Raw genomic sequence first — 12,424 nt, forward strand, 5'->3', positions numbered from 1 at the left:
GACGCTGTAGAGAGTGCAGGGAGAGAAAGTAATCGGAGTTAGAGAGATATGTTGGAGAGCGTAAATGGGGGAAGGATGTGGTGCAATTACTAAGAGATTGGGTCAGCGGATATTCCTCCACACATCTGTCAGTTAATTTCATCAATGATAAGAACTTTTTTTCAATGAAAAATTTCGTGTGAGATAATGCCTGCCCAACGTTGTAATTTGTAGACTGTAATTCGATTTAAATTGATTTTTATTTTTTTAGATTTTTATTTTTTTATCCTTTTTTTCTTTCTGAAATTTATTTCAAAAAAAATCAAAAATTCCATTATATAATTTTTCATTCACAAGTTTTCATGACTGTCATTCTGACTTGAATAAACATCACAGCAATGCCATTCTGCAATTAACCGTGTTTGCTTCTTCCAACAAACGTTTGCAGCTCAGTAAATTATTGTATAATTCACTTCTATCACTTCTGCCGTAATTGTTTTTCCTGATCTTATTTTCTGCTCATCCTAAAATTTATATGACACAAAAGATAAAAAATAAAATGCACTGTTGTTCAACTCTAACCAACAAACCTTCGCCTTCCTGCTTCTTCCTTTCTCCATCTTCTGCATTTCCAACTTCATTCATATTAACACACGCCAACTGCCTTTGATCTTCTTTGCCTGAAAACCAGAACCGCAAAGAATCATCACACTTTAGCACTGAATTATTCATTTTCATATGAATAAACCGTTTCATTTTGTATTTATATCAACAAAACACATAGTGAAACATTTTATTCTTTTCTATATGTAATTCAATAAAAAATTGATGATAAGTAAACTTAAATGAATATATTTTTTGACACAATTTTAAATGCAAACCAAATAAAGTCAAATTGCAACTTTCGTTTTGATTGATATAAAATTAGTATCGATCATAAAAAAAACCTCTCTAATTATGCTTGTTGTTGGAAATAAAACGTCAAATATTCAAATTTATACTATCAAAAATAAAATTTCATAAAAATTCCACAAAAAAGAAACAAACAGCAAACACTTTTCAAATGTTCAGCCTCTATTGCATTGGCATTTGCTATTTCATTAATGATCCTGGATTTTAATTAGCAAATAGTAATGAATAATTCAAAACAAAATAAAATAAACATGCAAAAATTCAGTTAAATTCATCTCTTTTTAAAATTGTATTCCCCTAAAATATCGATCAAAGAACTTCAAAGCTTCAGAATGCTTTTTCAAATCACTTATGACAAAAAGTTTAAAACCAGAAATAAAATTAAAAAGCTCAAACCTGTTTTCATTGCTTCTACGGCTTTATCCAAAACTTCTTTACGTTCCTTTTCAAATTCCTCTTTCAGTTAAAAGCTCAAATTGTTCATTTTTTGCGCGATTCATATAAGATCATTCGACTTTTTGAAAACTTCATGTTCACTCATTATGAACTATTGAAAGAATGACTTGATTTCCATCATAGACAAATTATTAATAATGTATTTTCAAACCTGCATTGAATAAAATTTCGCGATCCTTTCCAGACATGTTGAATTCGAACATCCTTTGCGTAATCTTTTCTCAAACGAAAAATTCTGTTCATAGTGTTCAGTTCATTTCAAGATCCGTTTTTCAAAAATATCTGCACATTTTCAATCGGTGATAAATAAATTTCCATTGAGGCAAAATGACTTTATCATTTGAAAAAAGAAATAAACAATAAGATTAAAGCAAAATATCAAACTTTCTTCACTTCCGATCAATGGTATGCTTCAATTCGTTTTTATCTCCTTCAAAAAGTGATTAAAAATTATGAAAAGAATATGATCAACCAAAACTTTAACAAACAACATCAAGCTTTCAAGTTTCCAGCTTTATCAAATGATGATTGCTGTTTCTTTATTACACACTTTGTTCAGATTTCTGAATAGATAAAAGTTGTTTCACATAGCGCCATTTATCTTATTCATCACGTATTCAACATATAAATTTATTTAGTCGATTTCATTGAATATAATCCTTGTTTTGTCTAATATTTGAAAAAATCTGACAAAAGCTCGATTATAAATATAAAAGAAAAAAGAAAGAAAAATCAAATCCATAAATGAATCAATGTCAATCAAAACCTTTCATACGCAAGCTGCCTTGAATGAATCATCTTCAGTTAACAAAACCAATTGAATTGAAAATTGTTCATTGTTCATTGTAAAGAAATCATCCAATAGATATGAACAATAAAAGAAGCATTTCTAATATATCCACTGATAAATTCTGCAAATCAGAAAATCAGAACAATTGCCTTTTCAATCTGATTTCTTTTATGAATTTTTGTGCACATTTAAAATAAAAAATGAATACGAAATTTTAAAAACATTTGTTGAATGAATTTATCATACATTCTGTTTTCAAGATTTGAAATTGTATTTGTTCTTCAAAGTGATCGAACGAGAAAACTTGAGACATTTTTCCAGCAGGTGATCAGATCCATAATTCATCATTGAATACAATGTTAGCAATTCTTTAATTCCTGCAGAACATTCTCGATCATTGAAAAAGGAATCTCCATTACTCTGAGTGGACATCCGTTTATTCATTTTCATTATTTCCGTATGACTTTCTTTTGCAAATGTTAAATAATATTGATTTGATTTAATTTGATGATTATTCTGCAACGTGAATATTTTCTCTTTATTTATCAAAGGAATAAGTTTATTACAGTAGATCGAGCAATTCTGTCGTAGAAATTATCTTAAAGAAATCGTTTCTTGAGTTTTCAATCCTCAGTTTTATCTGAATTGATCAAGTCCAACTACTTTCTCTGCAAATACATTTTATTCATATCCGATAACAAAGTGTGTCATAATATGATATATTAACTATCTATTTTTGCGGATATTTAATCTTCAAAAATTGTATTTGTCGAAAATTTTGTTATTTTATCCTGCAAATTTTTTTGAATGAATAACCTTTGATCTTTTTATTTTCTTTGAACAATACTTGACCCATAATGTGTTATTTTTAATCTATTTTTGATTTTTGAATAGTTTTTTTGTTTTTCATTTTTGTTTATGTTTTTGACTAACGATGTTGCTGTGTAATATATTATATGTATATTAAACTGTTCATAAGTTGTTTTTGCAGTAATTTTTTCTGATGATAACTCACTTTCATTAATATTTATTATTATTATCTTTGCTTTTTAACTTCGTTATTATGTTGTTAGTGCCTGCACCGATGGTACATCATTGATAAAATAATGTTGAATCATTGTTATGGATGAACATTCTTTGGATGCAATGAGTGATTTTTCAGGTTTGTTATTGTTTTTCTTTCAAAAAAAAATATTCTTTAATTATTATTTATTATCTTTTTATTATTGTGAATGATGAAACGAAAATATTCCTTCATAATTTCTTTGCTCCTATTCCACCTTTTTTTCCACTTCTGCGACTTCCTCCTCCTCTTCTTCTTCTCCTCCTCTCACCCACTCGCTTCCATCTTCACTTCTCTTCAACCTTTTGTTTGCTTGTGGATAATACCACTTGCAAATTCTTTCCTCTTCATCCTCAAACATCCAATCTTCTTCATCAACTTCCCTTCTTTTTCTTTTTCTTCCTCTTTCTTTTGACTCTTCATAATCATCATCATTCATAATCTTTCTTTTCTTTTTGCGTTTTTCAACGCTTTCTTCTTCTTCTTCTTTTTTCTTTGGTGTTTCTTTTATTGTACGCATCAACTCTTTCATACTTGGTGGCGGTTTCTTCACTATCTTTCCTTTCTTTTTCAACACTCGAATATGATCATCGATGTGTTGTTTCGTTCTAAATGGAAAATGTTTGACAATATCTGATGCTCTTTTTCCCTCATCAAACATTTCTATTACTAATTTATCATCTTCATCTGACCACCTTATTCTTTTCAAATTGTTCTTCTCATTTCTTTCTCTTTCACTGAAACTTTTTTTCCCTGTGTTTTCTTTCTCATTTTCTATTATTTCATTCTCGGCTGTCTTTCTATTTTCTTCATTTTCATCTGTTTTTTTATTCTCATCAACAACCTTTTCTTTCTTTGAATATTTACGGACATCCTCTTTCGATGTTTTCTTTTCTGCAAATCCGCAAAATTCGTCTGCCACTTCAATCGGGTTTGCTCCAATATTTTCAATTCTGTCGCGAATGTATATTCGCACAGTGTAAATGAAAGCAGAGCCTTTGTAGCTCCAAGCGTGCTTTTTGTCTCCAAAACCTTTTGAATTCCTGAACACATCTTCTGCATACTTCTTCAAATTTTCTTTCATCAAACACATCTCCATCGACCCACTTCTTCGATATCTTAGACTCTTTGCTCTCTCAACCACATCTGTTCCAAAGAATTTTTTCATTCTTTCTATCACTCTTTCTTCAAACATTCTCATGGGTGCACTCATCTTATCTGAAACACGCAACTCTATCCCATGGAAAGCTTCGAGCCCCAACATAGTCTTATCTATCTCACTCAACTTCTTTCCTTCTTCATCTTCATTCACTAATCTCGACGACACAATCACTCGTCTAGCAACTTTTTTTATATAGCCCATCTGGGCTAATCTATATGGAACCCAGCCCGCAATGAGAGCTGTGGACTCCAGCACAGCCTTTTGTTCCACCTTGTTTGTTCCTGCTTTTATCAATGCTGTACATATGAAACCACTCCGTAATGAGTGAAAACTAAATAAACTTCTGGGGTAGCCAGCTTGTTCGGCTCTTGCTTTGAACCTTTCCCTCATTGCATCAGTTGAAAGTGTGAACAAGGTTTGGTTCAAATCAACTTCATTTTTTCTTTTTTCAAATTCACTGAGCTTAATATTTATTCTCTTTTGTAGATATTTGGAAAGCCAGTAAACTGCATCTGTTGGTTTTTCCTCTTCTTCCTGACCTTCTATTGTAATTTCATGGTTCCAATTTGAAGAACCCTTCGTTCTGTTGTATCGAAGTGTGACCAACAGTTTTCCGCTTTCGTTGGAGCTCATTACACGAACAATGTCAGACAAAAGAACGCTTGAGAGCGTTATTGCTCTGGCACCTGTTTGAACAGACATTAGATACAAAGCTGCCTCCATTTCTTTGGAATCAAGTGTTTTTGGCATGAACGTTACAATTCTTTCAACATCCTTCAATAAAGCAGGTTCTCTTTCTTTTCCTCTTTTTTTCACTTCTTTGTCATATTTTAAAGAATGAATTGCTTCATTTATTGCAGCTTTTGTTCGTTTATTTAATTTTCTATTTCTTTTTTCGATGCTCATTCGCTTTATAGAAGGAACAATTACGTGTATTATAGAAGTCAGCGAATACTTGCATTCTTTCCCGCAGAATAACACGAACCCTCTTGCAACATCCCACTCCAACGGCCACACTCTTCTCTCAACCTTCTCGCACCATCGAGTCAAAAGTCTCTCCACCCAAACGTGTTTTTTAATTGTCGACAAAGACCATAAAGGAGCAGTTCCCATGTACTTCAATGCACCTTCCTTTCCAACTCTCTCGAGAGCCAAATCCATTCTTGTTGGTCTCGAAGAAATTGGAGTTCTATATGTACTTGGTGATGTGAAACTGCTATCGCCACTGCTGCTGTTGCTGCTAGACTCCGACTCTTGTTGTAATGAAGCTGCTTTGCCCGAGTAATCACATTCCATTTCTGAACTCTCCACATGTTCATCATCACCGTCGTCAACGAGATTTGCGAGAATGCTTTCTATTGCTTCTTTGTTTAATTTTTCAATTTCTTTTTCATCATTACCGTCAGGAATGTCATCTTCCAAATATCCATCGTCGCTGCTTTCTTCAATTTCTTCGTTTTCTTTTTCATCGCTTTCATCATCAAATATATCATCATTACAATTCTCTGATTGTTGACAAAGTGAATCAGGACAAATAACGCGCGAAGTCTTTGGCGTGGCTGTGGCATCCATAACCTGATATGAAGAGCTTTGTTTGTTTAATTCTTTTCTCATTGGAGTGGAGTGTGTAGTGTTTAAAGAGTAATTTGGTGATATTACAGATGAAGAAAAAGGAGTATGATGTGTATTTTTCTGTTGTGATCGTGGATTAGGAGGAGTGAGTAATTGTTGGACAAAGGATATCATTTTCTTTGCCACTTCATTTTTGCTTACGAAATCATCATTTGGAGGATGAAGTTGAGGATGCTTTTTTCTTTTTTCATTCGTCTAACATGAATGTTATCAAGTTGTTTTGTTTTTTTTAAACAAAAATTTAACAAACAATAATCGAAAAAAAAGAAATAATCAAACATTCGTTGGATATGAGACTATTTGTCTGTCTCTTTCAATCGATTTTTCATTTTCACAAAAACTCATCTGAATCTGTATTAATTGTTAAAAATGATTTAAGCGAGTAATAAGATTATCAACATTGGCATGTTCAATGTCAAACAAACTGTTTTATCAACTGAACATGGAGTTTGATGCATATCCATTTGTTTATTATCATTTTCACTCGTAATAGAATCACTACTCGATTCTGTGTTGTTGTTAACGTTGTTTATTAAATTGGTCTCACTCATTTTATGTTAAAATCTGTATTCAAAAAAAGATTTTAAAAATTCAAATCCAAAATCTTTCATTATGGTTCATGATATGCATAAGATAACAGTTGAAAATACTTTAAAAACTAATATATTATAATGATGCATATAAATTATGATATCATATGATGATATTTTCATTCAAATTAATTGCAAAAAAGTGCAAAATCGCCTTGCAGCTGTGTTCTGCCTTGGTTGCCCCTAACCCTAACCCTAAACCTAGTTTGAAATCTGGAACGTGCTTTCTTTTTCTGTATGATCTTTTCGTTTTTGGTTCATCCTTCTTTTGTTCAATCTTTTCTATCATTTCTGCCTATGGTATTGGATCTGGTCTTTTTATCTTTCCTTTTTCGAGTAGCACTTGAAGATGATCGTCAATGTGCTGGCGGTCTCTATATGGAAAGGTTTTCATCATTTCCTTCGTCTTTTTCCCTTCGTTGAACATTGCAATAAGCTTTGTGTCGTCGTTCTTTGTCCAGCGAATTCTTCGAAGGTTGTTTTTTTCATTTTTCTTTCTGTCTTTCATTAGATGTTCTCTTTCTTTTTTTCTTTTTTCGTACGGTGTTTCATTTGTCTCATTTTCTGTATTTCTCTTTCTATTATGTATTGGTGCTTTCGATGTCGACTTTTCTGCCAGTCTGCAGAAATTATTAGCGACTTCGACCGGAGACTTTCCTTGAACATAAAGCTGGTCCTTTATGTACACACGTGCAACTCTTGCTGCAATAGAGTAAAAGTATGTTTTCTTTTGTCCTTCTTTTTTCTTCTTATTAATACTTTCCATTTTATTCTTTGCAATAATCTTCAAATCTTCATTCTCTTCTATCAATTTCTTTGATCCGTTATTAACAAATCTTTCCATCAAACATTTTTCAACTTCTTCCTTTCCGAAAAACTTTCTCACTCTTTCCTTCACAATGTCTTTGTATGAATCATATGGGCTTTTCTCCTCACTCACAAATGTGAATGAAATTCCATGAAACGTTTCCAACTCAAGCAGCGTTTCGTCAATGATTGGCTCGTTCTCGCCTTCCTCTTCGTGGCTGACAAGCCTTGAGGCCACCATCGCGCGCTTCACAACATTTTTAATGTAACCAGCCTGAGCCAATTTGAAAGGTGTCCATCCCGCTATTAACGCTGTTTTTTCTAATATTTCTTTTTGCTTTTCTTCTTTTGCACCGCATTTTATCAGCGCAGAACAAATAAAGCCGCTGCGGAGAGAATGAAAGCAGAAGAGGCTCCTCGGATAGCCCGCATTAACCGCTCTTGTTTTGAAGCGTTCGCGCATAGAGTCGGTGCTGATAGGCCAAAGCAGTTCTTCAAGGTTTGCTCCATTCTTTTTTTCCATCCATTCTGATAACATAATTCCACATCTTTTCCTAAGATAAGCAGACAGCCAATATACAGGATCGTCTCCGCTTTCTTCCTCCTCCAGTCCTTCTATAGTTACCTCGTGCCTCCAATTTGCTGAGCCTTTGGTTCGGTTATATCGAAGTGTGCATAAGAATTTCTTTGTTTTTTCTGATTTTATCACTCTTGTAATATCAGACAGATGTACATTTGCAAGAGTAATAGCCCTCGCCCCAGTATGTACTGCCACCAAGTATAGGGAAGCCTCCATTTCCTTTGATTCCAGTGACGAAGGTATAAATTCTACTATTCTTGTCACATCCTTGATTAATGCTGGTTCTTTTATCATAACATTCTTTTCAACGTTTCGTGAAAAGCGAAGATATCGTATAGCAGCTCGCATTGCAAGGTGTGTTTTTCTGTTTAATCTTTTTCCTCTTTTTTCAATATTTATTCTTTTCAGGGAAGGTACAATGATGTATCCAATCGACGATAAAGGATACATGCATTCTTTTCCACAGAAGAGAACGAAGGCGCGGGCGAGATCCGGAGTGAGCGGCCAGGGCTTTACCTCCACTTCCTCAGCGTATTTCATGAGCAACCTCTCAACCCATGCGTGCTTACGTGCAGTAGCTTCGGACCACAGTGTTTTAATTTTTAGATACTCTTTCGCTCCTTCTTTGCCCACTCTTTTCAGTGCAGCGTCCATTTTCGTTGGGAATTCGTGTGATGGAGAGAGCAAGAGAGGTTGGAAGTTGTAAGAGGATGATGATGAGGAGGAGGAGGAGGAAGAGGAGGAGGAGGAAAAAGAGGAAGAGGCAGAGGAAGAGGCAGATGCGGAGGAAGAAGGAGCTGAAGGGGAAATGGAAGAGGAGGAGTTTGAAGAAGAGATGGATATAATATTTTGACCAGATGAATGTTCTGTGTTATCAGTTGATGACGGTTGAATTTGACAAATGGTTTCGTTATATTTTTCTAACTTCAACCTTTCCGATTTTTCTTTTTCCAAATCAATTTCATCTTCCTCTAAGCCCTTTTCTTCTGAATCACTTGATGATTCAAGGTAATCAACATCTTCTTCAGAACTTTCATTTTCTGAATCGCTTTTATCATCATTATTTTCGTTTATTTTTTCTTCTTTTTCATTTTCACATTTCACTTTTTCTTTTTCAACAGATGACGAAAAACAATCAAGAGTTGGTTGAAGTATTTTTGATGGTTTGTGAGGTGTTAAAATGGCTGAAAAAGTGGTGCTTTCTCGAAGAGGTGTGGAATAGGACAAAGAAGAGTGGTTTGATTGTGGGGTTTTTTGCTTTGAAGGAGAGAGGAAGTGCTGCATAAGCTTCATCATCTTCTTGCACACTTCTTCTCGGGCAATGTAGGTTTCGTCAGGAGTTTGAGTTTCGATTTCTTCTTTTTTCTGATAATTAATATTTTGCAGAGAAAGCTATTTTATTAGAATTTTTTGTTCATAAAATTTGTGGATAACAAAATTTTCAATTTATTAAAGCTCAATAAAATGCATAATACCTCAGGTGGATAATCATATGGGCTGCTTTGTGTGAGTTTCGGTGAAGTGAAGTCGGATAAAATATTTGATGAAAAATCTTGGTTTGTCGAAGAAGAAAAAAACTGTTCAGATGAAAAATCTTGTTCCATCAATGAAATATTTAGTGTTCAGAAAGATAAATTCGAATAACAATAATGTTGGAATTAATAATGGAATAGTGATCTAAAATTTCGAAAAGATTTGTTTTTTCGATAACAACATTATTTCAAAAATTTGAAAGACCATAAATCGTCAATATAAAATATCGGAATTTTTGATGAAAATATCAACTTGAAAAGCTGCGAAAAGTGTTCTATCGCGTGATATGATAGTTTTTGCCAAAATTAACCCTAACCTAACTTTTTGGTCTTTTTTGTTTTCTTTCCAATTACTTTTAATAACTTTTCAGTGCAAGCAAGTTTGGCTTTTCTTGGTTGTAAAGTTTCTTGAGAATTCACATATTCAAATACATCTTTCTCACCAGTAACTTTCAGATTATCTTTGTTTGATATTTGACAGTTGATTTCTTTCACTTGACATGTATTCCTCTTCAAAACACTTTTCTTTTTTGGTCTTCCTCTTTGTCTCTTCACTTTCATGACTGTTTCATTTTGTTGCTTACTGTTTGCATCACAAATTTCACCTGAATTGTTTGACGAATTCAATTCTTCCGGAGATGGAATGAATTCGACAAAACGATTCGATGATAAAGCTTCTTTTGAGAGACCATGCAAAGAAACGCAAGCAGATGCAGAGGGGAAAGGAGCAGTGGAGTATTGATGACCTTCAACGAATTTGTTTGTGATTTTGAAATGTGGAATTCGTTTTGTCTTTTGATCTCTTTCACTTTCAGAGTTTTCTCTCTTGTCTTTTGACTTTGAAAGTGTTGCGAGTTGATCCACATATCTGAGATTAGTCCAATCTTCACTATCATCATTATCAGTGTGTGTCAAGGTATCATTAAACTCACAAACGTTTGAAGTTGATGTTAATAATTCATTGTTGATTTCAACATGATTTTCTTGAGATGTTGTTTCATCAGTGTTATCATCGATTGCTGCCAACTGAGATACCAAATCATCAATAGAATCATTATCATCTTCTGAACTCTCACCTTCCATTTCAGACATGAAAGGATCTGAGTGAATCATTTCGTTTTCAAATGGAAGAGGTGTTGCTGTTGATTGTGTTTGTGAACATGTTTCCGACACAGGAATTGAATTGTCATGGTTGTTGTTCCCTTCTCTTGCTTTTTCCTCAACTGTTCTTCCTTTTTTGCAGTTGAGATCCAAGTCTTCTTTTCGTGACAAGAACAACGGTCGAGGATAAATGCTTTTATGAGCATATTGCCTGACACAATCAAGTGATTTTTGGTCAGGGTAACTGTACAATTGTGTTGAGTTGTAATCAAGCTTGGGAAGTGTGTCATCAGAAGACATATGAAACAACCATTCAGTTATTGAAGTTATATTTTGAAATGACACTTCTTTTTGTCTTTGTTGCGAACCCAAACTGTTTACCAATGATCTATTTCGTTCAACAGTAATTAGTGAAGGTGTAGCGATCACGTCATCGTACGAATGGAATTGCACAGTTGTTGAATGACGTAGGGGAGACATTGGTCTTTTCGAATGATGATTTGCAATGTTTGAGGTGTCACTGTCCATAAGTCTATTTTGAGTTGATGGAACTAATGGTAAAGACGAAACAGCACGATCTGAACTTGTCAGAGGCGTCAATGTGTAACAATTGCTGAAGGTGAAAGATTTATTTGCTAAAGTTGGACTTATTGAAGTTTGGTGTTTCATAATGTCAATGTGTGATGTTGAAGACTGCATATCAGAAAAGTTTGCACTGCTGTGTGGATAGAGAGTAGGAGGAACAGACAATGAGAATGGCTGTGTATGCAACGTTGTATTGCAATTTGCTTCTTTTCGCACTGGAGATATTGATCTTGAACAGTAGTGAAAAAGATTTTTGCATGTCTTCGACTGTTCATCATGGTTATCATTTTCCGTTAATGGTGGCGGAATATCAACTGTTGCATCTGCTGGTGGAGGAAGATATGGATTCGGAGAAATGGGTTCTGGTGATGCACTGCTTGATTCTGGAGTTGATGCAGGAGGTTCCCAATGAACTGGAGACAATGAAGTTGATGGCTGAGAATACGTTGTGAACAATGAAACTGATCTTGTGTCAGGATATAGAGAGATCGAACTCGATGGAGATTGTGAAACATAACACATAGATGGTGTTTGTGATAGTGACTCTGAATATCGACAGTTGAAAGGTGAAATTGATCGTGAGAAATGCTGCATAGAAGAATTTTGACCAAGCACATTGTCATCATTGGAACTTTGAAATCTGTTCGGATATGGAGAAGCTGAATAATGTCCAGTTGAAGGTGTTTGATATGTGTTCATATCAGAAAACGAATCATTCGAGCATAAAGTGGATCTTGTGTGAGGATCAAGTTTATATGTTGATGGCGGATAACTGAATGCAATTTGGTCAGATGAGCGAAATCTTGGTGGTGAAATAGATCTAAATGGAAGTCGCATTTCTGTCATTTCACTGAAATCATGTTCTGAATCTGATGTTTGAGTACGTGGAGGTAAAACTGATGTGTATATGTTGTCGCTAATAGTTGGATGTTCATCACTGTTGAACGATTCAACGAAACGTTGATTTGAAGGTGACATTGAACGAGAAGTCAGATGTTCCCTTTGAGACGGATAACTTGATGACTGGTACTGGCTGGGAACAGACGGACGATATGACGGTGGTGAAAAGAAACCAGGCTGTGATGGTGAATACACTCCTCCAACTTCTTCTTCGACTTTGTTTGAACTCTTTTGTCTACCTCTTCGAATTGCATCGTTTCTTCCTAAAGAGAAAATAAAACATATATCAACTTCTAACAAACATATTCAGCGAAAAACACAATTTTGTGACAAAA

General features: G+C 34.2%; 3 protein-coding genes across 3 annotated transcripts; all 3 read right to left on the reverse strand.

Annotated features, from left to right (window-relative positions):
* Positions 1 to 3,408: 3,408 nt before the first annotated feature.
* MONOS_15150 (uncharacterized protein) lies at positions 3,409 to 5,934 on the reverse strand (the record flags this gene model as incomplete). Its single annotated transcript, XM_067868009.1, has 1 exon — positions 3,409 to 5,934. One exon carries the CDS (start codon positions 5,932 to 5,934, stop codon positions 3,409 to 3,411), a length of 2,526 nt encoding a protein of 841 aa, XP_067722640.1.
* Positions 5,935 to 6,879: 945 nt separating this feature from the next.
* On the reverse strand, positions 6,880 to 9,575 carry MONOS_15151 (uncharacterized protein; the record flags this gene model as incomplete). The annotated part of the gene is made up of 2 exons (XM_067868010.1): positions 6,880 to 9,363; positions 9,447 to 9,575. 2 exons carry the CDS (start codon positions 9,573 to 9,575, stop codon positions 6,880 to 6,882), a joined length of 2,613 nt encoding a protein of 870 aa, XP_067722641.1.
* Positions 9,576 to 9,815: 240 nt separating this feature from the next.
* Positions 9,816 to 12,167, reverse strand: MONOS_15152 (uncharacterized protein; the record flags this gene model as incomplete). Its single annotated transcript, XM_067868011.1, has 1 exon — positions 9,816 to 12,167. The coding sequence occupies one exon, from the start codon at positions 12,165 to 12,167 to the stop codon at positions 9,816 to 9,818; it is 2,352 nt and encodes a 783-aa protein (XP_067722642.1).
* Between the last annotated feature and the right edge of the window lie 257 nt (positions 12,168 to 12,424).

Source organism: Monocercomonoides exilis (genome assembly GCF_001643675.1).
Source record: "Monocercomonoides exilis strain PA203 chromosome Unknown scaffold40-978991, whole genome shotgun sequence".
Taxonomy (NCBI): domain Eukaryota; phylum Preaxostyla; order Oxymonadida; family Polymastigidae; genus Monocercomonoides; species Monocercomonoides exilis.